General features: G+C 41.2%; 1 protein-coding gene across 1 annotated transcript in view; it reads left to right on the forward strand.

The window, feature by feature from the left end:
• The window catches only part of cacna1aa (calcium channel, voltage-dependent, P/Q type, alpha 1A subunit, a), a gene marked incomplete at both ends in the record, with an annotated part of 72,084 nt that overhangs the window by 7,999 nt on the left and 40,220 nt on the right, over positions 1-23,865 (forward strand). The window contains 17 exons of the mRNA XM_079233090.1: positions 7,238-7,333; positions 7,793-7,932; positions 14,941-15,032; positions 16,050-16,202; positions 16,727-16,914; positions 18,495-18,598; positions 18,818-18,933; positions 19,826-19,870; positions 19,986-20,069; positions 20,945-21,151; positions 21,675-21,787; positions 21,971-22,083; positions 22,178-22,309; positions 22,547-22,619; positions 22,996-23,113; positions 23,337-23,404; positions 23,570-23,676. Of these exons, the coding sequence (XP_079089216.1) occupies positions 7,238-7,333; positions 7,793-7,932; positions 14,941-15,032; positions 16,050-16,202; positions 16,727-16,914; positions 18,495-18,598; positions 18,818-18,933; positions 19,826-19,870; positions 19,986-20,069; positions 20,945-21,151; positions 21,675-21,787; positions 21,971-22,083; positions 22,178-22,309; positions 22,547-22,619; positions 22,996-23,113; positions 23,337-23,404; positions 23,570-23,676 (1,949 nt within the window). The remainder of the gene's footprint in view (positions 1-7,237; positions 7,334-7,792; positions 7,933-14,940; positions 15,033-16,049; positions 16,203-16,726; positions 16,915-18,494; positions 18,599-18,817; positions 18,934-19,825; positions 19,871-19,985; positions 20,070-20,944; positions 21,152-21,674; positions 21,788-21,970; positions 22,084-22,177; positions 22,310-22,546; positions 22,620-22,995; positions 23,114-23,336; positions 23,405-23,569; positions 23,677-23,865) is intronic.

Genomic DNA, 23,865 nt, shown 5'->3' on the forward strand with positions numbered 1-23,865 from the left:
CGTTGTCTTCTGATAAAAAAGCAACCTAAATCAGTCTCAAGACTGAATCTGGTGGTTTAAAAAACTTACTTTTTTAGTTTTTAAGAAAATACCCGTTTCCGTTTAAACAGCAACGTCTTTCTAGCTTCCCTTGGTGTGATATTGCTCATCTCCGGCGCGTTGTTTTACTTTTACCTTGTCTTAGTGTGTGTATGTGTGTGCATGTGTGTGTGTGTGTGTGTTTTACTGAAATATATCTGTCTGTCCTCCCACAGTGTTCTTACTTAGAGGTGGAGTAACACTGAGGTCATTCTAGGTGGTGAGGAATCTACGTTAGCCCATCTCTCGTTCTGTCTCTCTCTTTCTTCCTGTTGACTCGAGAAGTGAATTGTTCTTTGATTCACATTTTTCAAAATTGCACAGAATGGCTTTTATACCACAGCCGAGCATAAACTCATAAAACATGAGAAGACAATGGATTAAAACCACCAACAGAAACGGAAAATTACGAGCAATGTTCTCAGATTGTAAATTGATCCTCAAAATTCTGATGAATGCATCATGTCAGCTACTTTTCTGATATACTGCAGATAGATGCCCTTGTAACATGTGTGGCAATTGAGAAATGGAAGCAAAATCAATATGGAAACATGCTGCCGTGTAGCAACTAGGACATAAATCACAACAGAAACGTTGGTTTCAATCGCTGTTGGCTTACTTATAATACAGGAAAACTGACTGGCATATAGGGCCAAGAATGGTATTGACATAATTGTAGTAATAGCATAATAGTATGATACTATTGACACCATGACAGTATGGTATCATGAATCAACTTTGTTAGTCTTTAATTGTCAAAATGTAAGATCTATTCGAAAATGTTATATATGTCGATAAACATCCATAGACTTACAGAGACGTTTAAAAAAATATTTACGACAGACATTGATGTACAATCATGTGTAGATATATTTCTGTTTTCATTGTTCATTTCAATTCTGCTTCTAGTTAGTCGTTAACTGTTAGCACGGATGTTAATAAACTCAAAGTAATTTTGTCGTTGACGACAGACTAGTGTGCGTCTGTTCGCCCACTGTATACACATGTGCATCGCACATTGAATAGAAGATCCTATTTTTCTCTTTTTCATTTTTCTTTGTTTCTCTCTCTACTTTCCCTCTGCATTTTTTCTCATTCCCTTTTCTTTTAGCTGTGCATTCTGGCTCTGTTGAATAATTCAGTTCAGTTGCTGGCTAGTTTGGACGTGTGTGTGTGTGTGTGTGTGTGTGTGTGTGTGTGTGTGTGTGTGTGTGTGTGTGTGTGTGTGTGTGTGTGTGTGTGTGTGTGTGTGTGTGTGTGAGTGCGTGTCTTTGAGAATGCATATGTCTGCTTGTGTGAGGGGTGCAGTGACGTGGAGCATGGCTATTTTGGGGATTCTGATACGTGGAGAAGGAGAAAAATAGAGAGTCTGTGATGGATTGATTTTTTTTCTGCCTCTGTTCTTTTAGTCACGTGCTGCGGCTGTTACTAGACAAACCCTGCTGGAAACCTGCACTCTACCTGCAGGGCGTGCTGGCACACACACACACACACACACACACACACACACACACACCCTTTGGCAGTGAAAAGCAGGCAAAGTGCACACAGTTGAATCAGCAGCTACTGTCAGGTATACAAACACACGTTCATGTTAACACACATACAGCTCATGTACAAAAAAAATGTTACATGCTACACTGATATTCTACACACAGCCCACGGCACACACACACACACACACACACACACACGCACCAAACCACACACACACACAAACCAGCGTCAGCATCTTTTACAAAGTGACAACTCGGCTGTATGTGAGAGAGGCAGTGGCAGGGGCGAGATAGAGACGCAGCATATGGTGTATGGATAAACAGGCAGCAGTGGTGGGCGCCTGTAAAGACTATACACACGGATTGATGCTAAATCAGACTGAGAGAGGCCAAGCAGGGCTAAACTGGCCTTCGAGCACTCCCATTTCTTTGGCAACGGAGTCAAGCGTGGTGCCTTATAAGTGGGATATGTAGAATGATGAATAATATTTTTGTTACCACTGAGGCATGGGTTTGGTTCGGGTTGTCAGACAGTGTTTGATACCTGTTCTTTTTCTGCTTTTTGTCACAATATTTAATGCAGCAGCAACAATCACAGTTTGTTTTTGGAGCAGTGTTTTTTTCCGTGTGACAACGCTTCTCTGTTGAGGCCATTTTCTTGCTGTGGATGTCCTCCACTGCCAAATGGGTATCCTGTAGAGACAGAGCAAAGTGAATCACTGCATATCCTCATTCTGGAATGAATATATGTGAAATCATATTGTCATTTATACTCAGAATATATTATGGACTTAAAGATTCCTGGCTAAAGCTTGGAAAACAATTATTAAAGCCATTAATTTTACAAAAACGCATTGCTAAATGGGAAAAATTCAAAGCAATATTTGAAATATGAAGAGGAACTTTTGTGTGATTCGTAAGAGTCTATTTAAAATGTATGATGCAGAAATAAAATGAGGCCCTTCAACCTTGTCTCTTATCTTTTATGGCTGCTGATAATCAAAATAATTTAGGTGGATAGGTCTCAAACACGGTGCTTAATCCCGTTCATTTGATCAAATCAGCGCTTCTGAGGGAAAAATGACAAGAAAATGAAGTAATCATTTGAGCTCTCCTGCCAGTGCTCTGCTGCATACTGTAACAGGACAGAAAGGGAGAGAGGAAGAGGAAGAGGAAGAGGAAGGGAGGGGAATGTATTGAGGGCCATACAAAAAACTGACAATTTTCTAAGTTTTGAGTTATTTATTTCTTCTTCTTAAAAAAATTCCCATGCAACACGAGCAAAGCACATTCATAAATTATATTTGATGTTTTGACACGATTTTTTAATAGGACACCTAAAGTACCTTCTTTATACCACAAACAAACACACAAAAAGAGACCGGTAGAGAGAGAAAGATATAATTATTTTGTCCTTGTGGCTCCATTAGTTTTCATATTTACAAAGCTAGAATCTTGTCTCTGAAGTAAACTCTAAAAAGGAATTATGATAATGACAAACTAGTGAACGTCAGAGTGAGAAAGGTCCATACTATTATGCTTGTTTTGATTAATAGGCAGGCTGGCACATTCCTATAGGGGAGCAGCTGGTCTGGACTCTATTGGCAGACCAGTGGAGTGGAAGTGAAGTCTCGTGTTGGCCTGTGTGTCCAGTGCATGTAGGAAAGCGTGTGCTTGAGCGTCAATAAGGCACTCGCATGGATGGGGTGCAGAGAGACAATATGTGAGGTGTAGACATTTCAACTCGAGTGTTCTGTGCGTGTGTGTCTCCAAATGTGTGTAAGTGTGTGTTTGTTTTCATGATGGCGTACTTGCCACGTCACAGATTTAAGGATTTACAATTGTTATATGTGTGAGATATATGAGAAGAAAAGCACATGTGCTTATGCGGTTGTTCCGGAATGTGTGAAGTGTGTCAAGATATGGAAGCTGCAGTGATTTTACATATATACATATATACATATATATATATATATATATATATATATATATATATATATATATATATGTGTGTATATATATACATATATGTACATATATACATATATATATATATATATATATATATATATATATATATATATACATATATGTGTATATATATATATACATATATGTGTATATATATGTATATATGTACATATATACATATATATATATATGTGTATATATATGTATATATGTACATATATACATATATATATATATATGTATATGTATATGTACATATATATATATGTATATGTATATGTACATATATACATATATACATATATATATATATATATATATATATATGTATATATGTATATATACATATATACGTGTGTGTTTTGCCACTAACCTACTTTCGACAGAGCATACACAACGCTCAAAAGAAGAAAATGCTGCAATACTCTCACCCTTCTGTCATTCTCACACTTTATGCCTCATTCAGCACTCCTATGCTCTTCCTCTGTGTCCTTCTCTCTTCCTTACTGTTGCTTTCCTCCCTCTGCTAGTCCTCCCCCCACCACTCACTCTTTTCAGTCCTGTCTGTGCCCACAGGACAGTTTCTCTCTTTCCTACTGTCCTATATCTTTCATTTAGTCCTCCATATACTTCCCTCCTATTTCTTTTGTTTCTTCCTCCCCTCTCCCACTCCGCCTCTTGCTTGTCGGTGTCCTCGTGCGTTTCACTCGATATTGAATGAAGATGGCATGCTAGAGATAGGGAGGATTGGTGGGAGGACTCAGTGAGAGAAAGGTGAACTGAGGAGAGATGCAAGCAAGTGGGAGAGACAGAGAAGCAATGGGGGAAAGAGCAGAGAAGAAGAAAAATGAGGAAGAGATAAAGGATTGTAAGAGGAGATGGGGAAATAAAAGCAGAGAGGTACTGTATGGGTTCAAGATAGAGGAGGCTTAACAGGCCGATAGAGAGAGAAATATATCAGTGAGAAACAGACAGGAGCTTTACTGAGGAGGAGAGACTTTATAGGGAGAGGGAGCGAACATGAAGGCTGTATGTAGCGGTAATGGGCAAGGTGAAGGAGAGGCCAGGAGACGTGTGCGTCCTTCATTCGGCTCCAGTGGTGCCGAATACTTCGAGAGCCTCGCTCCCCTTTTCTTGGCGAGACTTCTCCTTCGACGACCACTGTGCTGTCCCCATTACAGTGTTTACACACACAGAGAGACGCAACACCTAATTAACACAAAAATGCTCATGCAGAACCACACGTAGAGCGAGGACCGCATCGGAGGAAAAAAGAGTGAGCGAGGGCGAGGACAAAGAACATATTAAAAGATGAAGGGTGGGAGAATGGTGAGGGAGCAATATTCTCATCTCTCTTTCTCTCTCTCTCTCACCCACAGTTCCTCCTTTTAACTCATTGCTATATATAGTCATTGAGGAACATAGTTGAAACATAATGCAGGGACAAAATGTGCCAAATGATCATCAGACACACACACATCAAACAGTCATCTCGCTTGGGGAGCATTTCTAATACACAACATCCACACATTTGTCCCTTTGTCCCTGTGTTTCTATATCAGTCTCTATCCTCCTCCTCTATGTCTCCTTGCTCCTCTCCTTCTCTCTCTCTCTCCCTTTTTCAGTCAACTACACCCGGCCTTCTTACAGCCCAACACACACACACACACACACACACACACACACACACACACACACACACACACACATATGCATATATACATGCACACACACACTCACATTTATACACACTCATTGCTGGGGGGCAGCGGGGCTAATTGAGTGGTGCCCTGGGTGTTCTTTTAAATGTGCATGTGAGTAAAGCGCGGTCAAACACACACACACACACACTCACACACACACACACACACACACACACACACACACACACATAGACACACACAAATACACATTGTGGGTTTGGACCGGACTAGTGCAGCTTTTTAGACACAGAAGTATGAAACAGACGTGTTTCACGCACACATGATGTATGTTTCCATAAATAGCCTCTTTTGCCTTTCTGGCTCTTCCCAGTTTAGCTTCTCCCCTCCTCCCCACTCCCCAGGGAATGACTGCTCCCGAAGGAAGCAATGAGGTAGGAAGAATGTGAAGAAGAGGAGAACGACTAGGATAGAGAGGAGAGTACAGTAGAAAAGGGAAAGAGGGAATTAGTTTGTCCAGTCAAAATTTGTATTTCTACTTTATATGTTGATGATATAAACACATACCATGATTAATTATGGAAGTCCAACTCTCATATTTCTCTCCTTGCCTTTTTTCTTCTTCCTCTCTACATCCCCCTCCTCCCTTCTCTTGCTCACTCATTCATCTCCTTCACATATTTGCTCTTGCATTATTTCTCTCAGTCACTCTCTGTGCTCGCTCTCTCTCTTCTCTTTTAAATGTAACTACTCATCTTGTGACCTTAACGAGACATGGAGATTGATTTAGACCACCATTGTGTGTGTGTGTTAGAGAAAGAGAGAGAGAAACACAATTAGATTTACAATGACACACGCCCTCTTTTCTCTCTCTCTCTCTCCCTCGCTCTCCCTCTCTGAATCAGCCCTCAGATGTTATGTACACAGAGATAAACGGTGATGTCACAATAAATCTAAACCAGTGTCCAGGCAAGCTATTACACACCAACACTCTAATGTGGCCTGTGTGTGTGTGTGTATGTGTGTGTGTGTGTGTGTGTGTGTGTGTGTGTGTGTGTGTGTGTGTGTGTGTGTGTGTGTGTGTGTGTGAGAGAGAGTGTGTCAGTATTTGTTTGTCTGTGTGGGTGGGGTGTTACCAGAACATACACTTAGCATATTTAACTGACTGCGTGTGCGTGTGATGACTCTCTCTCTGTGTGTGTGTGTGTGTGTGTGTGTGTGTGTGTGTGTGTGTGTGTGTGTGTGTGTGTGTGTGTGTGTGTGTGTGTGTGTCTGTGTGTCTGTGTGTGTGTGTGTGTGTGTGTGTATGTGTGTGTGTGTGTGTGTGTGTGTGTGTGTTGCCGGCTGTCTGTCTGAATCTCTTTGCATTCACAAGGCTTACATGTGACCTCACATCCTTTGCTACCGTGGCACATGTTATGGAGGATTTAAGTTTTCATGATTGGAAAAAATATTCCAATTACATTTTTGTGATATTTTGCTGCATGCATTTGCACATCAATTAGGTAATTTTTTTTTTTTTAACTAAGTGTCTTTTTTATTCCTTGCTGTTTTTATTTTTACAACAACATAATTGGTTCTGCATACAACTTTTAGTTTGGGCCGGCTGGCTCATCTCTACAATCATAGTCCTGTCTGAAGGCAAACTGACCTACGGATTTAAAAAAACGTCAATTAACAATCACTTATTGCTCAGAATTAGTAATGAATCTATATTGCAGATCTGTATCATCTTTTCCAAAATATAGATTGATGCATATTGACATTTCCTCAATGTGGGAGTGTTGACAAGAATGATTCATGTTAATGCTAAATTCAAACCCTGACTACCAGCAGGCCTTTTCAAACAAGTAATATTGATATGATGCAAATAAATGTGTAAAAAAAATAAAATAATATCTGCTGAAGACCATTATATTGTAATCAAAGCACCTTTTGTTGGGAGGTTATGACAATCAGGCGCATTATTCCATGACTATGTACAACAATCACTTGTTTGTTCCTTGACTGACCTTCCTCACTCCATTTGAGTGGATGATTCTTGCCACCATCATTGCCAACTGCATCGTCTTGGCTCTGGAGCAACATTTGCCTGATGGGGACAAGACGCCGCTGTCTGAGCGCCTGGTAAGTTAAACAGGCATGACACAGTATGTTAGCCATATGTAAGTATGATTAAATCCAGGCGACAGTTCTGACTCCTTATTGATTTTACCTCAGTGGAGATGCATGCCGCAGCTCTACTGAAAACAAGAATTGTTATTACCTTTGGAAAAATGGAACGATCCCGATGCTCTGTGCCCGACCACAGCACATTATTAAAATACACAGATGCCAAAGGAATATATAGTACATGCACACAATGTTTATACAAGGAAATATGCTAATGTTATGTCATTTGTAAACCTGTGAATCTAGTTATGAAGCTAGAAAAGGCAAAGCAGATCCCTCCTTATTAACCTCTCTCTTACATTCTCCCTTCTTCTCTCCTTACTTCCTTTCTCTGTCTGTCTCTTTCTCTCTCTCTCTCTCTCTCTCTCTCTCTCTCTCTCTCTCTCTCTCTCTCTCTCTCTCTCTCTCTTTCAGGATGATACAGAGCCGTACTTCATTGGGATCTTCTGTTTTGAGTCTGGAATAAAGATCCTGGCACTTGGTTTTGCATTCCACAAGAACTCCTACCTGAGGAATGGATGGAACGTCATGGACTTTGTGGTGGTGCTCACAGGGTGAGTGGCAAGCAATTGACGAGCAGAACACACACCTATTTCAACACTGTACCCTGGATCACCTTGAAAACATTATGCCAATTTTCCAGTCACTGAAAACACAGCAAATAAATGAGAGAAAAAGTAAAATGTCCTGGAATATATTGTGTAGTTCAGGAAAATCATTTCAACATTCTTCTATTTCCCCTAAACTAAGAATTAACTACAGGCTTTCTATCAGCGCTCCCCAAAACAGAAAGCATCGCCATCTGAAAGCTTTAAGTTATTGATTTATATGATTTCATAGATAAATTACAGCCATAGACTGCATCTCTTCTCAAATCAGACTCGCACAGACAGGAACATGTTAGTATATGGCTCAACCCCGTCTGATGTACCTGCTACATCGTCACTGCAAATGTCCTGGAAATGTTCTGCAAAATGATCACCAGAAAAGACTGTGCACCGTGTGCAAATCATGTGTGTGTGTGTGTGTACATGTGTGTGTGTGTGTGTGTGTGTGTGTGTGTGTGTGTGTGTGTGTGTGTGTGTGTGTGTGTGTGTGTGTGTGAGTGTTCTGTCCCTGCTCCTTTGCCCTAATGAATGGCCCCATTCTGGGCAAGGCAGCAGTCAGATCACAGAGCGGAACTGCAGGCAGCCAGCAGCCTGGGTAGAGAACAAATGTCACCACAATCCACACAGAGACAGAGGGGGTGGGGGGCACAGAGGGAAGAGGCATTGAATAGAGGGTATGAAGGGAGGATGTACAAACATTCACAGGTGTCTGCAGCTTAAAGAGAATAGACAGAGAAGCAATGAGACCAATGACGAGTGCAGGAAGTGATGGGAAACAAGCACGGGAGGGAAAACTCTCTTCTCCAACAAAGCAAGGGTTTGCAGTACAATAACTCCAACATGAAATAGGACTCCAGTTTGGATTTGGACACCTCTTAATTGCAGCAGTGGGACCATGTATGAGGACCAAAAATGGTTTTTGGAAGGGGAAGAAAGGGCTAAATAGTTACCTCAATGAGCAAAAGCTTTGTATTGGGCAGTCAGGATTATTGATGTGAACACTCAATGAGAAGGTTAAAGTAAAGTCAAAGAGAAGAAATGGGATGCAGCCTGAAAAAATAAAATATAAAACGTGTCAACGAGGGTGAGTTAAAACACATGATAGGATTAGTATGATAGAGTTACAATTACAGATTAGATCATTGATCAGAGAGAAGGACCGGAGTCAATAGATAATGAGTTGGATTGACAGAAATAAAGTGAGGGATGCAAACACGTGATGTAGAAAAGTTATACTGATTTGTCTTTGCCAGATGGTTCTGTTTTTTTGTTGATCCATCCATCCATATGACCAACTGACAGTACTTCTTTGAATATATGTTCTTTCTCATGTAAGTACTGTCACATGTAAGTCACATAATGTATGGATGCAGTTTAAGTGATTTATGTGATTTACAGCTTTAGGGACTGGTGAGGGAAAAGTGGAAAGTCAGTATTAAACTCCTGTGAATATCTTATTGCTGATGTAACTCAGCCAAAACAATTTGCTTTTAATCTAATTATATGAAGATTTTTACAAAGATACATAAGTTTATTGATGCCTGTTTCAGATTTAACAACATTCTTAAGGCCGGGTTCTCTTGTTTTCTTGTGTCTTTCCCACCAACAGCAAGTTTTACATGACAGTGTTTCTGTTTATTAAAAGTAAATCACTACATTTTGACAGCAGTAATGCTGTTTTCCTGTGGCATTACCTCATTAGAGACAAGTCCTGGAGTGTTACTATTGGCTACCGAGTTCAATGAAATGATATTGTGTGGGAGTGCTGGCACAGATTCATATGTTGTGTACATGCATGTGGTGATTTGGAGAGCTTCATGGGTTACATAAATCATATCTGCATCTTTGCTGATAATGCACCAGGGAAACTGGTGATCGCTCCTCTCTGCTCACTTCTCCCTCACACACACACACACACACACACACACACACACACACACACACACACACACACACACACACCTACACACACACACACACACATACACACACATACTGAGTGAGTGAGCAGTGAACACTCACTCTGGCAATATGTCCTTATGCTTTAATATGAGCATCATGACTGCTCATCTCAGTGTGGCACAACAGAGTGACTGTAAGAGAGAAGAGGAGTGTGAAGATGAGTGGCAGCGAGACAGCAGGAAGTAGCGAGATGCAGACAGGGAAGAGAGGTAGTGCAGAAGGAAGCAAGGCAGTCCTGAAAACTTCCAGTAAATACCCGGTCTCACATAATCCGCCCGCCCAGCTCTGTTTTGACAGTGAAACCTTCTGGGCAAGCATGACACAGCAGTTAAATAATCAGTGTCTCCAGCACCGGCCTTGCTGGTGTTGGAGAGGCGATATTGATCCAATATGCAAGCAGCACATGTTCTCATAATGAATGTCCAGATGAGATAAAAGCCTGTGTCTATAATGCCAACCCTTGTCTACATTGTAACTGCAAATTCATTCCAACAAAACATGAGCATTGCTTTGTAGGATTGATACTCCTTAGACTCTCTTTCGGCTGTGTTCCCAATAACATTTCTCCAAACAATAGATGAGATGGTCTGAGAAGTGACAAATCACTCTGGTCTCCCATGTAAAGTCAATGAAATGACACTCTATGTACTAAATTGAGAAAATATATCATGAGGAACTATTTTTGCAAGTGAGGATTTAGAGAAAAGAAAGGGAAGCAAGGTGTGAAAAAGGTGACAACTATAGAAATAGGGAACAATATATGTATTTTGCAATGTACACCACTCATACAACACAAGCAGTGGCCTTCATTTCTATGTCCACCAGCTGTGTTGTTATCATTTTGCAGTAGAGCAGGAAGCTGCAGAAAGATGTACAGAGAATATGCTGCAGCACTTACAGCACACATACTGTACATTCCCATGATACATTATGTACACTGACTGAAGTCAATACATTTTACACACACACACACACACACACACAGACACACACACACACACACACACACACACACACACACACACACACACACACACACACACACACACACACACACACAGTCTTTGTTGTGCTCTTTCTATGGATGGGGCCTGAATTTTGAAGATCAAAGGCTACTTGGCCTTTCCATCAACCCCTGGACAAAACCTTTGATAGCACACTGACCGATACACACACACACACACACACACACACACACACACACACACACACACACACACACACACACACACACACAGACACACACACACACACACACATGCATTTCCACTTCAAACATTCCTTTCCTTTTCCCACTTAATCCTTGTGCACTTGTTTGCACGACACATAAGAAGACAAACACACAAATGGCACTTAACATGTCTGAATAGATTAGCTATTCACTCCCCAACCTTGTTGGATGTCAGCGGAGTTGTGTGCACCCTTGTTTCTGTGCTCAAGTGTGTGTGTGTGTGTGTGTGTGTGTGTGTGTGTGTGTGTGTGTGTGTGTGTGTGTGTGTGTGTGTGTGTGTGTGTGTGTTGTTGACTATAGCTGCTGTAGTAAATCGCCTGAGTGATTTGGCTCTGGGAATAAGCCAGTTGTTTTTTATGCCCGCTATTGATTATTAGTCCAATTAACCGTAGTTTACAGCCAGCCTTTCCGTGCATTCGTCCTCCTACTTACATCCTTGTTCAGGTTCTTTTGATTAGATACCGCTGGTATATGGGGGAGAAAGAAAGGAAGCAAGGAAGAAACTTGCAAAATATATGTTCATAGTAAAAGAGTAAAATAATAATAATTACTTATTTTTACCTAAAATATGTCTCTGTCACCCTTCTTTTGTCATTTTAGAAGGATGGTGAAAGCATTGTTGAGGCACTACCTGTGTGTGTGTGTGTGTGTGTGTGTGTGTGTGTGTGTGTGTGTGTGTGTGTGTGTGTGTGTGTGTGTGTGTGTGTGTGTGTGTGTGTGTGTGGGACATATTCATCACCTTACATTTTATTTGTTGTTTCATGATGTTGAATGGAATGTGATTAGAATCGATTTGTAGGATATTGATAACAGTATGTCCAAAATAGTTGAATCATGGCAATATAGGAAAGCGGGGCGACAAGGGAATTGAGAGATGGAGAATAGATGAAGCGACTTGGTCAATGATGTGGATGGATATAACTAGCAACATTTAGCTGAAGTCAGCAGGAAAGCAGGCGGAGAGAGCTGGCAAAAAAAGACCCTATTTGTGTAGCGTGTTGGTGTCCCAAGAGAGCAGGCCATTGGGGAGGTTGTGTAATAGCAATATTGTTTCATGTGACTGTGCTCCTCTGCATGCAGTGCAGGTGTGTTTACCTGTGTGTGTATCTAGTTCACGTTTAAAATGTGTACTGTAGGTAGCATCCATGTCCCTGTCAAGGAAGAAATATTCTTCCATTGGTTATTCCGAATGACCTACTTTCTAGTGTGCATATGTGAATAAAATTATGCTCACTCAATATGTTTGATCACCAACCAGCGGCTGTTTGTTGTGCAGATGTGTGTCCGTGTGCGCTTTTGTCATCTATGGGTCTATTTATGTACGTGTGTGTGTGTGTGTGTGTGTGTGTGTGTGTGTGTGTGTGTGTGTGTGTGTGTGTGTGTGTGTGTGTGTGTGTGTGTGTGTGTGTGTGTGTTTTGAAGCATTTACATTATAGAGAGAAGAGAGACAGGAAAAGAAAACAATCAATCAGGCTCCTCCCTTGGCCCTGTTACCAAGGTGATACAGAGATTCTATCAATGAGCCAAGGTCTCTGTTGCCATGGAAACACTTATGAATGAGAATGGACCCAGTAACTGTGGAGACGGTGTGAATGAGGAACTGCCTCATCGGCTCGACACTGTTTGTGACGGCGGACGCTGTTTAGAAACTGAATCCTGTCTTATTATCGTCATCGTCATCGTCATCGTCTATGTTTTTACTATCATCACAGTCGTGCGACAAAAATAGATTACATAGAGATTACAAGAAAATATGTAATTGCGGGGAAGTTATTTTTCGCAGATGGCTTCTGTATTGCATTCCCAATAATGCAGATATACACAACACAAAGCGTGTGTGTCGCTACGTGAGATACTTTTCTGATACCTTTCTGTCCCTCCACACATGCAGCCACACATTGTGTAAAATGATGCTTTCAGCTTAATTCTGTATGTCCCCACATTTTCAACATGCAATACCAACCATCATATTTTTTGTCATTCTCCACTGATCTCCCTGTCAGAATAGTGTCACTTTATCATTACTCCTTTCTATTCATTGCATGTATTTCCCCCTCCTCCAATACAAGGTGTATTTCTCCTGCCTTTCCCACATCACCTGCCTCTCTCCCTTTCTTGCCATGCTCTAGTTCATTGGTGCAGTGTTCTGTGTTGCCAAGCATCTTCTAGGCTAATGTATCCTCTGGAGCAAAACACTAAATCCTTACCTGTTTGTGGGTGATGCTGTGTAGCTGAGGATGCACTCTGACCTCCCTTTGAAGCAGCGTGCTCAACACTATCGTTTTGTTATCAGAGTATCAGTATACAGTTATTGAAAACACAGCAATGTGTCAAAGTAATACAAAAAAAGCTACTAACTCTAAGAACCGTAAAATGGAGTGTAGTCAAAGTATTATGTAAAGCATTATGTAAATCACGTACACATTTGATGGTGTATATATACTACTATATTTGACTTTTTTGTAATGGAGGCACTGTTTCTAGATTACTGTACCTCAAACACATCTTTGGCATTTCTGAACTGCAATATCTCAGTAATGAATTGGCTCCTATATACCTTACATATGTAGTTGCCAAAGGGCAGGATTGCAGTCCTTTATTAACCACACAGACAGCTGAAGTACAGTTTTGCCTCGTGACCAAACCAGGGACCTCTCAGTTACAAGTCGGCCTCTGATGAGGCATTTGATATCACACAATGTCATTACAAGGACCCCAGTCTGAGCAGCTACTACTGGGTTGTGTGTGTGTGTGTGTGTGGTGGGGGGCGTCTTAGTAATTCAATACAGCATTCACCCATAGCTCCTGGGTCGGTGATACTTTTCCCGTCTTGCCATTTTTATAGGTTTCCAAGCAAAGCGGGCTGACTTCAAACCTGTGATTAAGGCTCTGCTGTGTCACTCTTAGCCTCTTAGCCAAACAAAGGAAAGTGGAAATGTGTCAGAGAGACCGAAACAGAGAGAGAGAGAGAGGGAAGTGCGAAGAAGGATGATTCACAGTGTGCGTCAGACGAGGGAACTGACTGGAAGTCTGGCGGCACAAAGAACCATCTTAACCATTTGAAGAACACACACACACACACACACACACACACACACACACACACACACACACACACACACACACACACACACATACACACACACACGCTGTTTACAAGCGGTGAGGTGATACAGGTGCTGTAACACCCATCACATTACGTTTACTCTGCAGTCTGGCGACGGCTCCAAGAGCAGCATTTTCACCGTACCAAGAATAAAAATAGGTTGAAATAAGCAAGTCAGCAAGTCTGATTTTCACCATCTGCCAGTGCTCCCGCTCTCTATTTGCCTTTTTTCTCTCTCTCTCTCTCTCTCTGTCTCCCCATGCCTCTGACTTTCTCTCTCTTCTAACCTCCCTCTTTGTCCCTCCATCTTCCCTCTCCTCCACATCACTCCATCTCTCCTTTTTTTTGTTTTATAGTCCCTCCCGTCCTGTTTCAAAACACTGTCCCTTCAGCCCATCCCTTTCTTGTCCTGATACACTTCTTTGTCCGACTTCACTTGTCAGCTCTATTGATCAGCTCAGTTCTTAGAGAATTTAAATGCAGCGCTCACCCAGTTGCTTGTAAGGACCTGGCATGGGGGCTGTGTCGAAGTGTGTGTTTGTGTGTGCGTGTGTGTTTGTAAAAGTGTATGTGGCTGACTGACAGTGACAAGCTTGACTCGCTTGAATATTGATTGCCTTTGCACACTTTTGTGCATTTGTCTCTATCCTTTTAGGATCCTGTCCACTGTGGGTTCAGATTTCGACTTGCGGACCCTCAGGGCTGTGCGAGTATTGAGGCCCCTCAAACTGGTGTCCGGTATTCCCAGTAAGTCAAAACTCTTCGTTTGAATTTGAAAGTCTTTTTACAGGTTTTTGCTTGAGCCTGCTGCTTGAATCCCCAACCGCTCCTTTGTTATTCATTAGTTGAGGAAATTACATTTCTTTATGTGCAGATACCTTTCCGATTTTATTGGAGGATCAAAATAGCACAGCGAAGCGTTTTGTGTCAAGGTTTGATGCAGCTTCTGTGTTGTTCTGCATAATGCACCCACAGTGTTCCAACAAAAGTGGTTCTTCTCTGCTCCTTTTTTAAATGTTATAGCGGCAGTAGTGTTCCAGCACCACTGCAGTGTTATTAATAGCCTGGACTCTACTACAAGGCTGAACCGGCAAACCCAGGCTTACTCATCATAAAAGTCACTGAGCTTCCTGTGAAAACCACATTAGAGTTCCATTCCAATATGTGATGTGATATATATATATATATATATATATATATATATATATATACCTTTGAAAAGTGTAATGGGTTCCCACAAAACAACAGTTCACATGAAATTAAATTTACTGCCCAATCAGAATTAAAATCAGAATTAGAATCAGAATCAGAATCATTGTCCAAATACATTGCTCATACAAGGAATTTGACTTGGTGAAAGGTGCATACCAATAAACATAGACATAATGTGGCATTTGAGACCCTTTGTTTGGTAAAAAACGTGCTAAAGAAAAAACTCAACTAAATGGGTAGCATATGCTAACTCTATTGTGTGATCACAGGTTCAGTCCCTGCATTACACACTGTAATGTTTACCAGGTAACAGGCTGCCTTCTCCAATGGGTGCAGAGAAGTAAGTAGGTGATACACACATAATGGTCCGACAGAGTCTATGGTTACCATTATGGAAACTTTCCCATTTAACAGGACCAGCGGGTAGTGGAGGACATGAAGGGGTTTCTTTTAGAGGGTTTAACTGCTAAATAAAACGATTCTAATTGTTAAAAAAAGATCAACATTGAAACTGATGATGGATAATAATGTTTTTAACTCTGCGTCCTCCAGGCTTACAGGTGGTGCTCAAATCCATCATGAAGGCCATGATTCCTCTGCTGCAAATTGGCCTGCTTCTTTTCTTTGCCATCCTCATGTTCGCCATCATCGGCCTGGAGTTCTACATGGGCAAATTCCACACAACCTGCTTTGACAATCACACAGGTAAATGAGTGTGTCTGCGTGTGTTTTCCAATCGTGCCGAGGTTCATTTTCTAACTGTTTGCCCCAATGAAGACCTGTTCCAGTTGAGGCAGACTTTAAATACTTACGGGGCTAAAATTAGAAGAAATTTAGCTCAACAATAGTTTTTGTCGTTGAATTGTTTGTTGTACTTTTTTTTGACCACATTTATGTAATGGAAAAGACACTTTCCACAGATGTAGTCTAATGCAGTGGTCATTTCTGCATCCTTTGCTCCTTTCCTCTGTATGGAGTTTAGATAATACACATAACTTTCCATCCTTTAATAATTAAAACGGTTGAAAACTTGCAATAATGATGCCTATTTTATTGTGTCATGGTTATTGTATGTCACCTTTTCTGTTGCATATTCCAGAAAGTAAGGGGGCAAATAAATCACATTTTGAGCCGATGGAGAGTATTTGCTATTCTCACAAAACAAACAATATATGTGCATATGCCCGCCCATTGATTCCAAACACCTCCTCACTTTCATCCATGTTCAGGTGAGATCCGGGAAGAGTTTCCATGTGGGACGGAGCCTCCGTCACGGCTGTGTCCAGAGGGCACCATGTGTAGGGAGTACTGGCTGGGACCCAACTACGGCATCACACAGTTTGACAACATCCTGTTTGCTATCCTCACCGTCTTCCAGTGTATCACCATGGAGGGCTGGACTGACCTGCTCTACTATGTATGTACTGCTGACACAATAATATGAAGTAAAATACAGCTGCATTTTAATTGTATGTTTTCCCAACATTTCTAGTAATAGTCTCAAAGGTTTTTCCATGGTGCACAACCAAAACATCCAAAACAAGATTATTTTCAACTAAAATTCAAGTGTTCAAGCGCACAGTGATTTTCACCTGTGCACATACATACAACGGGTACCAGGTCCTGAACAATGTCCTCACTCATGCCAAAGACTGAGTAGTTTCACGCTGTCAGTGGCAACGGTTGCTAGGAGACCAGAGGAAGATTAGGGTCTTTGAGTGTTACTGTAGTCGTCTCTCTCCTCATCTCCTCCACCTCTCAGTCCATCTTATTCTTCCCATTTCTTTTTTGTTTTTTTAAAATGCTCTTTTTTTCTCAGCTCTCTTTCCTCCCTTCACTCCCTTCCTTCCTCTCTTTCCCTCTCACTCCGTGTCTCTCTCCCTGTGTCCCTCCTTCCCGTTGCTGCTCTATATTTAAAAGGGCCTGTTCAGCCCAAGTTATTCTTGCAGCTGCTGGGGAGGGGAGCGATAAAAGTTTAATGGTAGAAAAAAGGGTCTGCGGTTCATTGGGTACACAGCAGCAATACCAGCTTACGCAGGAGGAGGAAAGATGGGGGAAGAAAAAGACAGGGGGACATTAGACAGGGAGGCTCTGAGAAGTAGAGCACAGGGTGGGAAAGAGAAGGGTCTGGAGGTGGGAAAGGTTCAAATAACGAACCAGTGGAAGGTAAAGAGGGATGAAAAGATTGCACCAAAAAAGGAAGGGAAAAATGTAAAGAGGTAGGAATGAAGGAAATTATTAATAAACATACAAATTAATAAAATAAGGAGGGGAAAGCAGGAGAAATTAGTCCCAAAGAAGGATGCAAAAGGACAAAACAATAAAGAGTGAATAAAGAAAATGGAGGGAGTCTGGACAGTAGGATGGAAGAGACCAAGAGGGAGGGACCAACGCATTTGGTATACATTATTTACTCTGCACTGAGCAGCTAAATAGAGTGGCAGATATGTATTTACTTATTGAGATGACTTAAAGCAAAATCATGTCAGCCCTGCTGTTGTTTATATTTCCAACAGCGGTGGATAGCGCTTTCGAGTGAACTGACCTCCATTTGTTTTAATAGCTACATTGTCAGGACATTTAATTATGACTTTAAAGCAATTTTCTAACCTGTTCATTCAGATCTTTTTTTTCGTCATTACAATATTGCTTTGAAAGTAACACACATACCACGTGTGCAGTACCTTGATGCTTATAAATGCACCTTCATTTGACAAGGCTTAATAAATGCCACTGGTAATTTCTTTCGTGATGCACGGGTGCAGAGACCTATAACTTTCAGCACAAACGGACCGAAACAAATGCCATTGCAGCTGATTGATGCCGCTGTACCCATTCTACCTGCCTGTTTCGCAGATTTATTCTACGTGTTCTGGAGACGCAAGAATCTCTAATGTCTCAGTCGATCAAATCTTGGGTCATTATGAGTTGTGAAAAACTTCCCAGATAAAAAATGTGTATTACTTTGTCTGATGTTTGTCACGTGTGTGTTTCCAGAGCAACGATGCCTCAGGGAGTGCATGGAACTGGATGTACTTCATTCCCCTCATCATCATTGGCTCCTTCTTCATGCTCAACCTGGTGCTGGGTGTATTGTCAGGGTAAGTGTGTGTGTGTGTGTGCTTGTGAGAGGGTGTTTGGACTTTATTGCACATATGTCACATACAAATTCCAAGGTAGCTACATTAAAAATATCTCAATGTATGTGGTGTGCGTTTGTGCATGTGTGTGTGTGTGTGTGTGTGTGTGTGTGTGTGTGTGTGTGTGTGTGTGTGTGTGTGTGTGTGTGTGTGTGTGTGTGTGTGTGTGTGTTCCTGCAGGGAGTTTGCCAAAGAGAGAGAGCGTGTGGAGAACAGAAGTGAGTTCCTAAAGCTCAGAAGACAGCAGCAGATTGAAAGGGAACTCAATGGTTATTTGGAGTGGATCTGCAAAGCTGGTATGTACAATATACTGCACGAGTGCTTCATTTTTCACACACAAAGATGCAAACGCAAAGACATATTGCAACCATATTGCAATAATCAGAGGCAGGTGCATGTGATATTAAGACATTATTAACGCAAACTCAACACTTTCTGCTGGTGCTTCACAGTAAAATCCTACGAACAAAGAGCTTTTTTTGGCTTTTACTGTGAAGCAGCTGCAGGAAATAATGACCTATCCATACTGGGGTAATACTGATCTATTTTAATTGCATTTTAATTGAAAGAATAACGTTTGAGCTTTGTAGTGTAGTACTGTAGTTTGAAGCACATTGACGCCTTAACTATCACGATTCACGATCAAACTATTAAATAATGAAGATTAAATTATCAGGCACGTCTATAATGTAGGTTTAGCTCTCCTCACAATGTAATACAAACTTGAATTATAGCTAATAACGTTTATAGTTGAATATACGTGAACAGCGGCAAGGAGTAAAGACATGCATGTTTGATGCATGGATAGAGAAGAGCCATGTTGTCCGTAGTTCTCTTTATCTCTCTTTCCTTTTTGCTCTGACTCATCTGCTGAGGGCAGGAACGATGGAGAGACAATAAGAGGAATGGAGGGTTGGATGTTGGAAGGAGCAGATAAAGGGGCTGATAGAAAGCACAGACCTTTGATCTTCTTGAAAAGACAATCTACATAAAAAACAAGGAAGCTGAAATACAAAAGAGGGAGGGATGAGTAGCAAGCACAGGTGCAGGCCAGAGACTTTGTGTCCAGTTTTAAATAAAACGAGAAATGGTAATTGATGATAACAAAAGATTGATAGATATTGTTGTCATCAAACATTTAGTAAATGTGGCATATTAACATTTTATTTTTTCACGTGTGTTTTGTAGAAGAGGTCATCTTGGCGGATGATGACAATGAAAATGATTATGATGGTATGAATTTGCAGATTTTGTTTGTTAATTAAAAAAACCCGATATTAATACATTTAACATATCAGTACTGTTGTGTTATAGATTAAACACACTTATTTTTTTCTTCCATTAACAGGCTCCCGTAGAAGAGCCACAAAGAACCACAAGAGCAAAGCTGAGCTTCTAAACCCAGAGGAAGGGGAGGGAGATCTGGCAGTAGGTAAGATACATACTCTCAGTCTCACTCACACACACACACACACACACACACACACACACACACACACACACACACACACACACACACACACACACTCAAAGGCAAACCACAGGTACATACAGATGCTATCTTATCTTGCATATCAGCATTACCTGACCCTCCTCTCCTTCCCTCTCCTCTCCTCTGCTGCTCTGCACTTCTCTTCTCTTGTTTCCTTTTCCCCCTTTCCGCAACCCCCCTCAACTCTCCACCTTTCTTTTCTCCTTCCTATTCTCTCCTCCAACCCCTCTTTCTCCGGCCTTCTAATTCTACTCTCCTGTTTTCGCAATCTTTCAAAATCGTCAAAATGTGTTGAGTACTGGAGATCATTAGAATTTTGGACACCGCATTATAGCATAATCTGCTACAATGAGCACAGATCAAATGCTTCTGAAAATTAATTATATGTACATCATTACTTGTAATAACAACAGTATGTACAGTATAGAAAAGGCGGTATTCCAACACGCAAAAGGGTTATAATTCTGGGAGAGAATTATTCAATATGCAAAGAGTTTAGTGTCTCATGGCCAGATTGATCAGGTTGAAGCTGTTATTCCTAAATTACATTCACTGTTTATTCCCCATACTCTTCTACATACCATGAAACCATTGGGATCCAGACTGTATGTGTCATCATTACTGTATGTGCTCAAGTAGAGTGTTTTTTCGGTCTTTTACATTTAAGTCACAAATCAGGGAAGCAGATTGATTTGTACACTAAGTACAGTTTTGCTTTTTGCCAAGATACTAATGGAACACAATTATGCCAATAAAGCAGTTTTCACTTCATTGTTCAGCTAACATTGACCCATTTGCCTTGTTTATCCTTTCAGGGTCACCGTTTGCCCGCGCCAGCTTGAAGAGCTCCAAGCTAGAAGGATCAGATTTCAAGCGGCGGGAGCGCCGGCTCCGCTTCCTTATCCGACACGTCGTTAAGTCCCAGGCCTTCTACTGGACCGTGCTGTGTTTGGTGGGCCTGAACACTATGTGTGTGGCTGTAGTGCACTATGACCAGCCAGACCCACTGTCAGATTTTCTATGTGAGTAGGAGGGAGGGGGATACATGCATACTTTGTGCAAGCATGCACCAATTATCTGCACAAACACTCTCATCACAGATTACCGGAAGGGAGTGGGTGAGCAAATTCTTAAGTAAATGTGACTAAATCCATGAAAGAGCTGACCCACCCAGTTAACACAAGCACATCCAAACACACAATGTCTTCCTCTAGCACTTATTCTGGCGTTTTTTTCTCTCTTTTTAAAGAAATAGAAAAGCCTACATTATGTTTACACAAACAAATACACGCACATGGGTGTAATATTATAACAACATGCAATTAAAACAATTATAAAAAGATCCAAATATGGAAACAAGAAGATGCATTGAAATAAAAATAAAAATATATTATATAAGCATCATATATTCATGGTTACTTCACCTAAATAGTTTAGCGTAGGCAATAAAACCAAAACAGTTTTATATTTGAAAAGCATGTTAAAATACTTTTATCACAAAACACTGACATTCTTCCTCCTCCTCAACCTCTTCCCTCCACATAGATTTTGCTGAATTAATCTTCCTGGGGATATTCTTGACAGAGATGATGGTGAAGATGTATGGCCTGGGCAAGCAGGCCTACCTCACCTCCTCCTTCAACTGCTTCGACTGCATTGTGAGTCCCACAAAGACACAAATAAACACACATCAGCACAAAGTCATGAGCAGGTGTTCACATGTGAAATCATAACCGAGCACAGACAATTAGACCTTACAAATACAGTGTTGATCTGCTGACGTGTGCACAGCTCATTATGATGAATAACCCCATGCGTGCATATGCTTGTGCTTGTATTAGGTGATATGTGGTAGTATATTTGAAGTGCTGTGGTCCATCATCCAGCCGGGCACATCGTTTGGCATCAGTGTGCTACGAGCTCTCAGGTTATTGAGGATTTTCAAAGTCACCAAGTGAGTCAACTGTCTTATAGTTCATATTATATTTCATATGATGGACATAACATTTATCTCAACTCAACACACACTTTCTGTTTCTTTCTTCCAGGTACTGGGCCTCTTTGCGTAACCTCGTCGTCTCTCTGCTCAACTCCATGAAGTCCATCATCAGCTTGCTCTTCCTGCTCTTCCTCTTCATCGTTGTGTTTGCCCTGCTGGGCATGCAGCTCTTCGGAGGACAGTCAGTGCTGTTTTCCTTTTACCTCGGCTTCTCTGTTTCTCTCTATACTCCTCTCCTTCCTGTTTGTATTTGATCTTCTACTAAGATATTGGTCTGTTATATCTAAGTCATTTTTGTAATATTTGTTCAGATACAAAAAACACATGTTCTACTCGTATGATGCTTCTGTTTTGTTGCCCTCATACTTTTGTTTTCCATCTCTCTCACCCATTTTTTTATATTTTTTTCCCTTGCTAGGTTTAATTTTGAAAGTGGCACTCCTCCAACCAACTTCGATACCTTCCCCGCAGCAATAATGACAGTGTTCCAGGTGAGCAGAGGAGATGGAGTAAAGGGGAGGAAGGGAGGAAGATGCTGGTGGAGGGAGGGAAGCAGAGTGGGAGGAGAAGACGGGGGTTGGATTAGGACAAAATGGTTTAAGGACTAAAGAGGATTGACGCATGAGGGAGTGAGATAAAATGTAGCATGCTACTTTTGAATTCTTAAATGTCATTAGTCGAACACATAATTGTGCTTACGCTTGCCTACGTGTTAAAGGTGTGTGTTTTGGCTGTAGCCTTCAAAATGAATGCATAGTGTGTGTGTGTGTGTGTCTTCTAATCATAAATTGAAAAAGCTATGTACTTGAAGTGAATAAGGCATTTTCTGACAACTTAAATGTGTGTTTTTTTGTGCGTGTGTGCCAGATTCTGACTGGCGAGGACTGGAACATGGTGATGTATGATGGCATCAAGTCTCAAGGCGGAGTCAACAAGGGCATGGCCTTCAGTGTCTTCTTCATTGTCCTCACACTTTTTGGCAACTGTATCCCCTGACCGTGAAAATGCAAAAAAACACACAAAGCGTTCACACATATATATCTATCAAGACAATTGCTGTTATGCTTTAAATTGTTGTTCAGTCACTGACTTTAGACTGAATACACATCCATGCAAATTCAGGTGCATATGTATTTCCACATATATTGACACATAAACATGCACAAACAAACTCCTACATGCTGGATCCCCTTTAACTCTGAGATCAGACACTCTGCTGAATGTGTTCTTGGCCATCGCTGTGGATAATTTAGCCAACGCACAGGAACTGACCAAGGTACACTGGAGTCCAATTTTATTTAAAATCTCTGCCATTTATTTTCCGAGCACCAAGAATCAATAGAGTTATGCTCCTCTCCTCAACAAATTATTTCTGTTTTCTTCACTCCCACCTCATTCATCTCTTGCTTATTATTTTCCTTCCCAATCTGGCTCTCTGCAGGATGAGCAGGAGGAAGAGGAGGCTGCCAGTAAGAAGATCGCCCAGCAGAAAGCCAAGGAGGTGGCTGAAGTCAGCCCGTTGTCTGCTGCCAACCTTTCCATTGCAGCGTGAGTTGTTGTCTCTATTACTGTCGCATTCTCGTTTTTATATCCATTTTAAGACACTTTTACATCAGGCAAGAACACTTACACGGTTTTAAAGCAACATACAAAGGCGCAGTATATTGCATTAACTCAAAGACCTTTGGGAATGAGGAAAATGTTCATCAACCTCTCAAAGTATATGTATAGTGAGCC

The sequence above is a fragment of the Taurulus bubalis genome (assembly GCF_910589615.1).
Source record: "Taurulus bubalis genome assembly, chromosome: 17".
NCBI classification, from domain to species: domain Eukaryota; kingdom Metazoa; phylum Chordata; class Actinopteri; order Perciformes; family Cottidae; genus Taurulus; species Taurulus bubalis.